This window comes from Suricata suricatta, chromosome 17 (assembly GCF_006229205.1).
Source record: "Suricata suricatta isolate VVHF042 chromosome 17, meerkat_22Aug2017_6uvM2_HiC, whole genome shotgun sequence".
NCBI classification, from domain to species: Eukaryota; Metazoa; Chordata; class Mammalia; order Carnivora; family Herpestidae; genus Suricata; species Suricata suricatta.
The window spans coordinates 11,978,384-11,992,560 of record NC_043716.1 but is presented as its reverse complement, the minus strand read 5'-3'; the positions used below and the strand labels follow the sequence as shown (position 1 = coordinate 11,992,560).

The window sequence follows — 14,177 nt, the reverse complement described above, 5'->3', positions numbered from 1 at the left end:
CTCCAGCACCCCCAGGGACAGACACCTGTGACTGTTCCAGGCATTGTGGGGGGCAGGGGTGGGCAGAACAGGGGTCAGAGTTTCCAGGGGACATGGTACTGTCACACTCCACAGATTTTCTTTAAAACAGCTTTATGATGTAGGCACTGAAACCCCCGTTTTACAAATAAGGAAACAGAGGCTCTAGAAATTGAATGCCTTGCCCAAGTAGCTCCCATGTCTGCTAGTGGCTAGAAAGGAGACTCCCCAAAGTCTGAGATTGGCCCAGAGCCCACCCCAAGACTCCAGCACTTGAGAGCTGCCAGACCTGCCTTATAAGCCCAAAGGCCAAGTGGCTGGCTCTGGTATTGGGTCAGACCTTGTAGGGAGGCAAGGCAGTGCTGCCAAGCCATCAGCCCCAGGGCAGCCTCCTCTGCTTGGCTAAATTTAGCAACTCTATGGAGTGTGGAGGGGGCCTGTGTCCATCCGGGAGGCCAGCCCAGGTCTCAAGATGGTCAGCACAGTTTCCAATGGGTCCCCTTAGCCATTCAGGGTCCCAAGGTTGCAGGGATGACACCTGCTTCTTGAAAAGTTCAGGCCAATCCCCTGCCCTGGGCTTGCTGGTGTCCCGGGGCTCACTCAGTGCCACTCACCTCCTTAGATGCTAGCCAGAGCAGGGCCCTGGGCCAGCATAACAGAGACTGTCAAATAGAGGTCGTAGGAGCAGGCATCTATGGGGAGGCCACAACAAGGGTCCCCATGGTTGGCCTCTCCCAGACCTTGCACTACTTCTCTGGCCTCTTCTACCCTCCCCCACCATGGGCCATGACCTGGCTGGAGCCCCTTCTTTCTGCCATCTGAGGTATGACAACCCCCTGGGTTTCCTCCATCCTTTTGGGTCATTTCCTCTTGGTCCTCATCCTCTTCCTGCCCCTGGAATGTGGGGACTCCTTGGGCTGACCTAGGTCCCTGCCCCTCCAACACTGAGCACCCCTTGGGAGGCTTGTCTCCTTCCCTCCTGATGTTGCTGAAACTCTGACACCCACATGGCAGTCACATGCCCACCCACCTCCTCGGGTTCCTACCTCTTTCTTTTCTTCTAAATCCAACTGTATTGAGGTGTAATTGACATACAATAAAATGTACCCATTTTAGGCACAGAGTTTGAAGAGTTTTGACAAATGCATGTAACCCCCCTGTCCCTGTCATCTATCACCCTAGAATGTTCCCTCCTATTCTTTTCCTGTCAATCTTTCCCCAACCCCCAGCCAATCACTGATCTGTTTTGTCAGTAGATTTGTTTAGCTTTTTCTAGAACTTCATGGAGGTGGAATCGCACAGTATGAGCTGCTTTCAGTCAGCACAAGGGTTTCAGGCTTCATCCGTGCTGTTGCGTATATGAACAGTTTGCTCCTTCTGTTCACTGAGAAGTGTTGTGTTGTATGGACATACCACAGCTTGCTCTCCTTCCCCTATCGATGGTCATTCGGGTTGCCTTTCAGTTTGGGGCTAAGCTGCCGCAGACAGTTGGGTTCAGTTCTTTGTGTGGACATTAGGTCTTCACGGTCTGATTGTGCCCCTCCATTTCTCCCGATGTGGCCCCAGTGAAGTCTCTCCTACCCCCGTAAGGGGTGTAGCACGGGAGGCATGGGGAGTACAACATGGGCCGGCCAATGGAGGGGGCAGGGTGAGGCCATGGGCATCTTGGCAGCTGCCATCTCCAAGCCAGTGAGAAGTGTGCCAGGGCTTGCCCCGGAATTCCCTCTTGGGTGAGTGGCTGTGAGGTAGGAAACCTCTGTTTACCTTGGCTGCTCCATCCTGACCTGTCAGGCTCCGTGCTGTGGGCTGGCAAGGCTGGATTTGTTCAGGCCTGGGTGGGGGCAGACGTGAAGCTGGCCTGGCCATGACCTCCAGCAGCTGATGGGAGTGTGGGAGCTGCCCAGTCTCCTAGGCAAGCCCCTCCTCTACCCCTGCCCTCCCCCCACCTCAGAGCCCATCTTAGCTCCCGGCTCTGCCTATACACCAGGAGGAAGCCTCCTGCATAGTCAGGCTCTCAGGGAGTCTTGGGGGTCTTTTATCTGTAAAATGGAGCCCTAACCCCTGCCTGGCTGGGCACCCAGGGAGAAGCGGAGTATGGAAAGGTTTTGTGATCTGAGAGGTCTTACTGATGGACCATGCAGAAGGAGGAATCTTGCCCATCCTCGCCTCCAGCTGTGAGCTGTGCACCAGATCTTGCCCTTCCCCCAAATAAAATCTAGGAGCTCCTAAGGGTGCGTTCTGTCTCTTCCAGCCATGGCTGGCTTCATGGATGTGGGCTCTACGCAGGAGCCCATTCTCAGAAAGGCCCTGCGCTTGGTTTTAATGCTCTGCTGTCACTGTTATGAAACTCTTAATTTGTAAACAAAGGGCTCCACATTTTCATTGTGTACTCAGCCCAACAAATTCCACAGTCCTGTCTCTGGCTCTGTGGGCGGGGCCTGATTTCTCTTCTCAAGGCAGCTGGGCAAATGGTTAGATACAGAAACTTCATGAATGAATCTTTCCTACACAAGAAGGAAGTGAGGGAGATGGGGGTGCACAGCTATTCCTTTGGCAGAGCCCCTGCTCCCAGAGGCCAGGGCCACCTGGGTGAGTCAGGAGTTATCATCAAACAGCCTCTCAAAGGCTCTTGGACACTGTGAGCTGAAGGAAGCCTTGGGGAGGTGCCTTTGAGTTGGGCTTAGAAGGGAAAGAAATTGAAGGCATCATGGGGCTCAAGGAGAGGAAGGAAGCAGAGCAAGAAACCTCGGGGAGAGATTCAGGACCCACAGCATGGTCCGGGCTGGACACCCCGGATATTTAGGTCCCAGGCCTAGCCCTGCCCCAGACCAAGTCATGACCTTCCCAGCCTGTCTCCTCACTGATGACATGTGAATCTCAACACGTGCAAAGGGCCTTGAACACAGGCACCAACTATCCAGTGCTGTCCCTGTGAGGAGCAGAGTTGTGTCTCTGCCACTTGGGAGTGGCGTGGGAAGTGTGTGCCTTGTCTCAGAGGAAGACGGCAATCCTGACTGGCAGTGTGGGAGCCCCAGGCTTTGGCTCCTGTTTCCTGAGGTGAGGTGGGTTCAGCTCCACAGACACAGGGGTGGAACACTCATTAGGCAAAGAGCCGGCGATGGTCCTCCATTGCCCCAGGCACTCAACCTTTATTTCTCTACCGACAGCATGACCCTGCCACCCTCCCCCACCTCAAGATCTCCCTCCCCTTAAGCAGGACAGAAGCAGAGAATCTCTGTGAGCTAGTGCCCAAGGGAGCTCCGCCTGTTTCTCTGTGGCCTCTCCGGAAACTTTGAGAGAGGGGAGGGAGGAAAGGTGTGGTAAGGGGTCACAGAGCCTGGCGCCCATTTGTCTGCAAGGCAGGCTAAGGAGGCTTTTTGATTCTGGGGCTGAGTACAAGGATGTGAATCTTGATTTACATACAAAAGAATCACTTGGTACACTCTCCAGGAGGAGTTAGGATGCACATTGACCCACTGTTTTCTTCTACATCTAATTTTGGCCAGAGGGGCAAAGCTGAACTAAAAGAACATTTATGTCCATCAAATGTTCTTTTCCCATCATCTGACATGATTCACATGGACACAAATTCCTCCAGCAATGAAGGAGGGAGAGTAAGTGCTCTTGGGTAATTAGCCATTCTTAGTGACACCCTTTCAGCTCATGGATACGTGGGGTTGGAGGTGAAGAGTGAGGCCAAGAGTCTAGAGGACCCAGAACCACCCAGCCATGCGGACTCTGGGATGGCACACAGGGCTGGGCTGAAAGGGCACAGTGATCAGGTACCCAAGGATATCGGGGGTCGTAGGCACCAGAGATGTGTGGGGCCAATCCAGCCTCTGCTTGGCAGACTGGACAGCACCGAGACTTGGCATGTCTCATTTGCTTAGGACAGGGAGATCTCCGTCTGGGAGTGTCCAGAGCTGAGGCAGGCAAGCCAGCTGTCTCCTGGGAAGAGGATCCTTGCCCAGCCCCCCTCCCCCCACTACCATGTCCCTCCCTCTGACTCTTCAACCCCTTGCACAAATAAACAGTAAGAGGCTCAAACCCTCACGTGCCAACTTTGTGGGAAGAGAGCAGAGTGGAGAGGGGTTGTCCGTCCTCGCTGTGCACAGCTGGGCCCAGATGTCCTCCCCTTCACCGCCCCCCTGCCCTGCTGACCGGGCCCAGACGGGCACTAAGCGAGAGGTCAGCGCTAGCAAGAACTCCAGGAGTCCTCCATCAGTACAGAGGCACCAGTCACCAAGTAAATGGCCAGCCTCCAAGCAGGGAGGTGCCTGCTCCAGAATGTGCTCGTGGCTTTGGGGGTAGAGGGATCTGCTTCCAGCTCCGGCTTCCGGGCAGGTCCCTCCTAGGCTGCTGCTCTTGAGCCAGAACTTCAGGGGTGAACTTCCCAGGAGAGTCCCAGAGACATGAATTACACAGCCTCCACGTGTGTGGAAGCAAGGACGGGGGCCCTTGGCAGGGCCCCGTGAGCAAGCGGTGAGCGTGACGGCAGTGTGGGGAGGAGGGGTGAGTGCTTGGGCATCATCAGGCTGAGGTACACATTGGAGACTCCACTCTGTTCCCGCCACTCACTTCTTGTCCTTTTCTTCTGGAAGAAAAATCCAAGAGTATGCTACGATGTATGTGTGACAGCACACGTCCGGACTGGCTGCCGGGCCCCTCCCACCCTCCATTTCCCTCGGGACAGCTGCATTCTCCCACGGCATCAGTCAGGGGACCCCAGCTCCCTGAGTCTTCTGATGCAGCCCCACACATCCGGGCACATTCGCCTGATGTCCTCTGGGCCTCCTTCCTTCACTCCACATGTTCTATCAACACCCCAGCCCACTCCAGGGCATGTATTCCTCTCGGTTTTCAGTTTGGAGAACCGCTACCTAGCACGACGAGATCCAGAAACTGGTGGCATTAACTCTTCATTCATCCCATAGACTCAGGCTTGCTGAGTTTCCCACCTACATCTCTCGAGTTCTTCTCTTTCTCCCGCTGCCCCCATGCCTCAAGTCCTCTCAGCCCTGCTCTTGGCCCCCCTCTTCCCTCACCGTCACCCCCCTGCCCCCGGCATCACACGACAAATCCAGCCTGTCATCCCCTCTGACGGCTCTCCTTTGGCTTCAGAATAAAGTGCAAGCCCACCTCATACCTGGATTCTCCCAGAGCAGTTTCTCTAGGATCCCCTCCCCTCGGTCTGGCCCTTGGCTTCGGCCGACAGCTGCTCAGCCACACCTAGGTGCAGCCAAGAGATGGGGCGAGAGGACCACCCCCTCGCCTACCCACTGTGGATCCGCAATTCTCCCCAGGGCACATCCCCCATAAATCACAGGGAAGCTTATGAGTATCAGGCCTCAGTGAAACTTCCCTAAAAGGCCACCAGGCTGGCTGGGAATGTAACAGGGTCCCCTCTCTCACCCCCGCCCCATCCGGCTTTAGAAGTCCCAAGGGACTCTGCAGCCACACAAGGCAGAGCTGTCTGGGCTTGCAGCAGGCACACTCCACACCACCTCTCAGATGTGGCCACAGGTGCCCAGGCTGTGTCTTTCCTGTGGGCCCCGTAGCCACTCCCTATAGCTGGGTACCACCCTTGCAAGCCAAGCCTCAGCAGAACCATAGTCAACATCTCAGGTTAATGGTGGAGGTGAGGTATTGCCCACAACTAGCTGGCCCTGGGCCGGGACTCAGAGTCTCACCCTCGACCAGCTCAACACAGCTCAGCAGCCTCCCTGCTTTGCCCCTCCCATCTCTCCTCCATGGTTACCCCAGTCCCTTCCAAGCTTCTACCCTTCTATGGCTCCCACTGCCATGAGGATAATGCTTTCTTTGCCTTGGCATTTGAGGCCCGTTCCACACTCTAGCCCCACTTCTCTACCTTGTGTTCCGAGCCCCAGCCCCACTAGAGACGCCAAGCCATGCTAGCCCAGCCCTTTCCCCACCAAGTTCAATCCTCCTCTTTCAAACTTCTACTTAGGTCTTGTCTCTTCTAAAAAGCACCCTCAACCCTTGCCCAGCATGGATTGCTCCTTCCCTAACCCTTCCAACCTGCTCTATCCTGTTAGAGGCGCCCTCCCTCCTCCCAGGCCAGAAATCCTCCACCATCCGGAGGCCAGTGCTGAACTTGGGCTTTTCCCCATTGGCTGAGAAATTTTCTCACTTCTAAGCTTTCCCAAGAAACTGTGCTGAACTCCTTAGCAGTATGGCTGCCAGGGAAGGCTGTCAGGGAAGACAGGCTGCCTGAGCTGCCAACGAGGCCTGACTTCCCAGGTGAGTTAGTGTGATCAAGGCTGGCCAACGGAATTCCTGGCAGACCCCCACCCCCCCACCCCATGCTCCAGCCAGACATGGGGAAGCCCTGGGCTCCCAAGGGGGGAGTTTTACGTGACAGTCCTATTTTGCCTTCTTCAGCTCCCTAGGAGTGTCCACAGTGGGTGGGTCAGAAAGAACTGCACTGGGGACAAAAGGCCTTGTCTGGCTCCCTGCCATATCACCTGTGGGTCCCAACAAGGCCTTGCTTTGGCTGAGCACCTACCTCGACCTTCAGATGAGTCCCTCTAAATGGTCAGGTCACACTATGGACAGACCTATGGTGGGCCAGCTTCTCCAGAGAGAGGAGGCCAACTTGTTTTGGCCTCTTTTATAAGATAAAATGTTTCCAGCGCCTAGGAGGGCTGGCCAGTGTGAGATAGAAGCCGATTGATTGCCTTGGCCCCAATGGAATGACAAGCACGTGATCTATTTATAGCCCCCCCACGCCCCCAGTTCCAGGCTCCCTCCCCTGGGGCCGGGACACATTCTTGCCTGAGATGGCCCTCAAGGACCCAGCTGCTCCAGTGTAGGCCTTGGCTATGGCTGGGCCTAATCCAGACCCTCCCTCGCAGTCTGGCCATGGGGCTACTGCCTTGGCGCCAACTCCCAGGAACAAGGAGTTTCTCACCCGATTCTTCCCTTTCCAGGCAGCTCTGGCAGTGAGAAGATGGTGCCTCCCTCGCCCTGGGGAATCAGCCGCTCTCTGCGGCTCCTCTAACAGCAGAGGCTGGCAGATGGACGCTATGCCCCAGCCCACTCCTCTACACACTGCCTCCACCGCTGACCCTGCCATTCTCCACCCATTACTTGATTAAGGCAGACCCAGAGCGGTGAGCTTAGAAACAGAGAACCCCCTCTTCCACCTTCCTACAAGGTAACACCAAAGAGGCCAGTCCAGTGTGGTCTGCGGTCCTGGAGGTGGTCAGTGGAGCCCGCTCCACGCCTGGGAGAATGTCCTGGGAAGGTCGGCATTAAGACAGGCTGGGTCCAGAGAAGTCAGAGGTCAAGGCCCAGAGAAGGCCACACCAGGCCTAGCCATGCAGGGTTGATGGCAAGTGAGGAGGGGGAGGCGGCATGGCCCTGAGCACTCCTGCTGTCTGTGCAGGGAGTCTAGGGCTCTGGCCCTTGTAGCACAAGACCCTGCAGATACCACAAGTCATAGCCACCAGAGCAGAGCCCCTTCTTGTCCTCTACGTGGTGGTCCAAGACCACTTCTTTCTCTGTATGGACAGGGAGGCTGAAGCTGGTACCAACCCCTTGTCGCCTGGGAGCGGAGGCAGGCAGGGAGGCGGGCAGGGAAACAGGCTAGAGGCAAGCAGGGTGGGGAGGGTCTGGGGCTTCCGACTCACCATCCACGTGGCGCCGGGACAGGTACTTGAGGGCCTCATCAAGCAGGATGACAGGCAGAGATATCTGGAGCACCACTACCCACTGGTGCCCACTCAGTGGGGTCACCTGGAAAATAAGCTGGGGAGTGGGGAGCTTTGGTTAAGGGAAGGACTTCTCGTGTGCCTGCAATCCACTTGCGGCGCATACACCGGGGCCACGGCGGACTCGTCATGAGCAAGTCTACGATGCTCCTTGAGGTCCCACCTCCAGATCTTTGTCCACTCTGTTTCCTCTGCCAGGAGTGCCCTCCCCTGCTCCTACCCAAGGGCCAAATCCTGTCGGTCCTATTGAGAAGTGGGAGGCATTCTGTACTGGGGAAGAGCATAGTGGTTCTCCTGCCCAGACCCCAGGAAATTCCCCAGAACAAGAAGTCTGGTCTCCACCTCTTCTGCTCCCCAAGTCTGAGGGTACAGGAAGGTTTGGACCCTGTCGCAGAAGGGGACTGGAGTGGGGCAGAAACTCACGGGCAGGGGTGGCACCAACAGGATGAGGAAGTGCAGGGCCATGGACATGGCCACAGCTGCCAGCAGCCAAGGGTTCAGCCAGGGTGGCATCCGCAGCAGCGACTGGTTCTCTGAGACGCTGCCAAGGGTACAAGGTATCACCTTGGGCCAGGACAGGAGCAGGCCCCGTGGTGGGCACCCATCACCCATGTGGAGGTACAGGGCGTGGCCTGACGTTCAGCATTTCCCTAACTGGGCCTGCAGGCTGGAGTGCTTCGGGGAGGCCAGTGCAGCTGGGAGGTATGTGTCACAGTGGTCTGCTCAGTCCCCCAGCAGCCTGTCCTTAGAGCCTGAACCTCCTTTCTCTGCCCCACAGACCCAATCTTGGCCCCTCCATTTCTTCAGACCCCAATCTTGGCCCTCATTGTTCCCTAGATCTAAATTCTGGCCCCACTCATGCTCAAAACCCTCTTCTGGTCCCCTCTGACCCTCAGGCCCCAGGCCTGAACCTCCTGATCCTCAGCCCCACCATCCTGGACACCTCTGACCCCAAGTCTAGGCCCTGACTGACTCTCAGCACCACACTTAGGCCTCACCCCCATCCCCCAACCCCAGCTCCAGGCCCCTCAGCCCAGCCCACCTGTTGAGGGCATTGCACATTTCAATGGTCACCAGCACAGACAAGGCCATGGTTGTGGGGAAGCGTGACTCGAAGACCTCGCAGTCAATGTCGGCGAAGAGTGGGTTGTCCTTGGAGCACTTCAGGAAGTTCCTCTGAGGGCACCAAGGTGGGGTTGGGCAGGATTGGGGAGAACAGTGGTCAGGGGAGGGGCCAGTGTGTGGGAAAAGGGAAGCCTTTCACTTTGTCCTCAGCCTGTATCTGTATCTGGGCTAAGTGCTGCCATGGGGTGGGCCCAAGGAGGGATGTAGTCAGAGGGGCTACACTGTGCCAGAGAAAGAGCAGCTAACATTAGGATAGGGAGGACAGCAGAGGGCCCTGGGATCAGAGGGAGGATGCAGGCTTTGCCCTCAAGGTGCATGGGGAGCCCTGAAGTGTTGGGGTGCAGGAGTGGGGGTGGTGATTACCTGAGTCCGCAGAGTAAGTAAATGCATATGAAAACCAATCAGACAAATTGTATGAATAAATTCACCTTGGGCAGGTAGAAAAAGGCTGCGTGTACCCCGAGTCAGTGTTAAATAAGATTCCATCCATCTTCCTCCATTTGTGCCACTGAAACTGAGCTCTCCCAGACTCGCCTTTCGCTTGCAACATGGATTAATGAATTGGTAGGTGCAGGCTTCCTACACGGCTTCTTCATAACTAAGAAGCAGCTCTCAAGGCTTGTTAAGGGAAGTGGCCGTTGCCCCTCCAGTCTCAGGGGAGACTTTTCTTCCTGTTCATAAACTTTGCTTGCAGATTCTGCTGTGATAAGACGCTGAGCTGAGGCCATGTGTGAGAACTTCTGGATGGCTCTCTTCCGCATCACTGGGATGGGCGTGAATGTTCGTAACTGTTAAACAGCTCCCTTCTCCAATAATATAAATTCGTTCTCTGGACTCTCCTCTGAACACACAGATCTTTTAAGCTAAAGGTTTAGAAACTGGATGCACGTGCTGTAAAAGTAACCCTCAGGGAGAAGCCTGTGAGATGACAGGCTGTCCGAGCTCCTGTCCAGGAAATACGTCCCTGGTTTCCCATGTTACATAAACATGGGCAAGGTGACGATCAGCCAGAAGGGGCCGCTAGCACTTTTCTTTTCTCTCTCGTGCAGGATAAAAAATTATAAAAGCCCACGGCTTGGCCAGATTTCTTATTTTAACAAAGAGATGGCAGTTCTTATCTCATTTAAGTCAGCAGTGGGATTTCCTCCCCAAGGCAAGCTCCAGTATTTGGGACAAATGCATGTTTTTATTTGGCACTGATCACAGAGCAGCGAAAGTGTCGTAAAGTGGGATCCCATGCAGAGAACCAGAAGACCGAATGCCCCTGCCTGTTGTGCCACTGTGGTCAGGCCCCACTTTTCTAGACATCAATGGCCCGTGCATACGTGTGTATACAAATACATACACACCTCCCACTCATGCATGTACATGCCTAGATCCTCATGCATGTGCAGAGGGAAAAAATACAAAAAGGATCATATCAAGAGGTTTCAATAGATAAATGCCCTGCCCAGGTTAGACCTTCTGGGTTTTCCCAGTATGCCTCTGTCACACCCTTACATTATGTCCCAGGTCACGGGTCATAGAGTAGCCTCCTGAACTGAGTAGAAGGTACTCAGGGTGGGGTCTTCTGTCTCCTAGGTTCATTGTGAGCCTTGCGGTGGGGGGTGGGGCGGGGGGCTATTTCTTTGGATGAAGCCACTGTTCTGCCTACTCCTTCCCTTGGCATCTCTGACTATTTCCTATTTACCTTATCCTGCAGGGCGTCTTCTGTGTTTCCTTAACTCAATTAATATGTACATAGTTCTGCTGTGTGCCAGATGTTGGTCTCAGCACAAGTATTGACTCAGTGGATCCTCCTGACAGCCTTATGAGGCTGAGACAGGTTCTTTGGTTACCCGTTGTGTAAATGAGGAAACTCAAGGAGAGATGAAGTAGCCTGTCCGAAGTCACGCCGCTAGTGTGTGGTGGGACAAGGGTTTGAGCCCCTGGCAGCCTGGACCCAGGCTCCACGCTCGCACTCTCAGCCACCCTGCTGCGTTTTGACAGCTGCCTTCAGGAACCAAGGTGTGGGGGCGGGCTGGCTCTAGGCAGCTCTGCTGAAATTCCAACAACGGAAGCTGAATGTTCTGCCTTACATCTAACCTTTGACAACTCCGAGTCTCACGGCCACCTGCATTCTCTCCTGAAGCACTTTTCAAACTCTAAATGTGACTGCCCAGTTCCACGCTCTTCCCAGCTCTTCGCAGGGACCTCGTCTGCTTGGTCACTCCTAATTTGTGCCTGGCATGCAATCAATGCTTAATCGCCATTTCTTGACCAGGTGGATAAATGAGACATGGAATGACCTGAGGACAGTTGGGAGGGTGGCACCAAGGGGACCAACGACTAGTGGTGGATGTGGGGTATGTGTCTACCACGACCCCAGCTGGCTGGCTGGCATGGGTGACCAGGGATGCAGTAGAACTGAGATGAGGATGAAGGAAAGGGACCATTGTGGGCAGGGTGAAAGATCCGATTCCGGACAATGAGAGCAATGGACCTGTGGGACATGCCAGAGTGGGTATCCAGCTGGAATTTTGGGACTAGGCTCAGAAGAAATACTGGGAGAGTACAATGGATGTGTGTGTGGGGGTCCTGGGAGATGTGAGATCTATAGATAAAGGAGGTTAATTGAGAAGAAGGCAACAGCATGATGGTGAGCACAGCCCTGCTCTGCCCCTTGCTGCTCCCACAGGAGCTAAATGAGCAGAGGTGCCTGAGCCTTCTGCCAAGGGCTGAGGGGCACCAGCCTTTGGGATGAAAGCCTGGGCCTGTGCTCTGCACTACTGCCCGAAAGAAGAGCCCACGAGCTTCAGGGTTGGTGGGTACAAGGAAAGCGTCTGAGCTCACTGTACCTAGATTGAACACTGCAAGAATGCCTGAAATCACAGAGCCTCCTCAGGGAGGACGGGGCAATGAGTCCGGCCTTTTGAGCTCTTCTATCTCCAAGAAGGCAACAAAGACCGATACTCTCAGAGGAAGAAGATCCCAAGTGCCTGCAGCTCTCAGCTTTACACGAGAAATCCAAACCTGGCTTTGCCAGACTCTCTGCGAAGGTTCTTTCAAGCAAAGGGATGCCCAGACAGGGGGACAGATTGACAGACAGAAGCTGAGGGGTCTCCTTGCATGCTGCCAGAGCCGTGCTGAGCTAAGCCAGTCCTGTGGCGGGCATGTCCCAGCAAGGCGACTTCAAGAGGTCAGTGGATTCCTTTCTCAAGAAGCAAGTTGTAATGGGGGTGAGGGGGAGGTAGAGCCTGGAAGATTCTTCCTTCCATTCTTAATCTCTTTATTTTTAAAAACAATTTTAACGTTTACTTATTTTGGAAAGAGAGACAGAACATGAGCGGGGGAGGGACAGAGAGACAGGGAGACACAGACTCTGGAGCAGGCTCCAGGCTCTGAGCTGTCAGCTCAGAGCCCGATGTAGGGCTCGAACCCATGAACCGTGAGATCATGACTGAGCCGAAGTCAGACATTTAACCAACTGAGCCACCCAGGCGCCCCTCTTCATCTCCTTATTGACCCTCCATCTGGGGTTCTACATTGAAGGGGTCCTATCTCTAAACCCTTATTATTTGGGGGTTCTGTCATAAAGGTAAAATACTTCTGGGCAGTTATGTCCCTTGGTAGCCCCTTAACCAAATGATTGGGAGAAACAGTAACCATTTCTCTGGCGCTGGGGCTGGGCTGCTATCTCTAGGTTTCCAGTGGCTTCTGAATGTCTATGTATATGGGAGTAGGGAGGGACAGCCATTGGCCAGCCACGGAGTTCCACATCCCTTTCCCTTGGAGCTCCAACAGCTTGGGCAGTGAGTTCTACCTCAGAAATAACCCCAACAGAGACCCTGGCCATCCTTGCTTACCAGCTGGTAGAAGGTGACGTGAGGTCCCTCGGCATCATATAGGAACCACCAGGTGGCGGCAGCCACCGTGGCCAGGCCTACGTACACTGCAAGGAGGGCAGGAGGAAGCTGGCTATAGTGGAGAGCTGTGGTTTTCTGGCATCCACTTCCCCTTCCTAAAAATCCCCTGAGCTTCGGTCAGGGAGCCACCCTCTCCCTCTCCGAGCCATGTGGTTCGCAGTGCCTACCTTTGGTGACGGTGGTGGGCCCTGATTGGTAATCAATATCTGCCACCCCCCTGGCCGTGCTGACTGGCTAGGAGATACGCAGGTGGCCCAATGTGGGCCAAGAACAGGCCTGAGACTCTGATCACATGACTGAGGGATAGCTGTCTCTTCTGCCGAACTGGGGGTTGTAAGGGAGTAGACGTGAGGGCTACAGCTGCAGCCGCCATGCTTCCATCCCGAGGGGCACCTGCCCGCGGATGGAGCTGAGGCAGAGCCAAAGGACGCCAGTGATACCGAGGCCTGGATCCAGTCACGCCTGACGAATGCTCTAGTATTTTCTATTAGACAAACCCACACGGCTTCCTTTGGCATAAGCCAGGCTGAATCATACCGCCTGCAGTTTGCAAGGATCCCTGATAGAAGCTCTCAGGAAGCTCCTGGAACCCCACCGAGGAGGGCTGGGGCCCCACTCACCTCCAACAGCCACGTATCGAAAAAAGAGCCAGCCACTGATGAGGGCTTCACGAGGGTTCCGGGGCAGCTTCTCCATGATGTCCAGGTCTGGTGGGTTGAAACCCAGGGCGGTGGCAGGTAAGCCGTCGGTCACCAGGTTCACCCAGAGCAGCTGCACAGGGATCAGGGCTTCCGGCAGGCCCAGAATTGCCGTGAGGAAGATGCTGGAACCGGAGTCACAGGCTCTAGTCCCCAGCAACTGGAGGGTGCAGCTCTTACTCACACTCTAGGCTGGGATGCTCACCTACTGTCCCCACAGGAGCCCCCTCAGTGTGTGCACGAGTGAGACTTTGGTATAGATGGCCCTGCTTCACACTGGGCCACTCATGTCTCCTGACCTCAGCCCTGCAGCCTGGACGGTTCTGCACTTTAGGGGTCTCCTAGGCCATAACTCCTGTCTAGGGCATGCACGCATGTGGACAACGCATGCCTGAGCACATACATGTCTGTTTACAGACAGAAGCAAAAACGGCACAGGTCACACAATCACACAAACACATCCAAACACCTACATGCTTGGCCAGACGAGCAGAGATGACAGAAGTCACATGTGTCCAGACAAACATGTGCTCACCATCCCCTATAGGCATCTCTCACACTAAATGTGTGCAAGTTAGACGCTGGCACAAATCCTCTATGCTTCTGCTTAAGCCTCAAGATGCACCAGAGCACACATGCACATGGCTACACACACCCTGCACTCAAGTTGACACGTTGTGTTCGCATACAACTGTGTG

General features: G+C 55.0%; 1 protein-coding gene across 7 annotated transcripts in view; it reads right to left on the bottom strand.

The window, feature by feature from the left end:
- Positions 1–3,137: 3,137 nt before the first annotated feature.
- The window catches only part of ATP2A3 (ATPase sarcoplasmic/endoplasmic reticulum Ca2+ transporting 3), a 33,933-nt gene continuing 22,893 nt past the window's right edge, over positions 3,138–14,177 (bottom strand). For 3 of the 7 annotated variants that reach the window (XM_029929319.1, XM_029929326.1, XM_029929325.1), the window contains exons 16-21: positions 13,402–13,604; positions 12,722–12,807; positions 8,794–8,927; positions 8,175–8,292; positions 7,671–7,788; positions 3,138–4,612 (exon numbers count right to left, since the gene is read on the bottom strand). In XM_029929319.1, coding sequence (XP_029785179.1) covers positions 4,593–4,612; positions 7,671–7,788; positions 8,175–8,292; positions 8,794–8,927; positions 12,722–12,807; positions 13,402–13,604 — 679 coding nt within the window. In that variant the 3' untranslated portion in view covers positions 3,138–4,592. The other 4 variants (XM_029929321.1, XM_029929322.1, XM_029929323.1 and 1 more) reach the window with 4 other exon arrangements.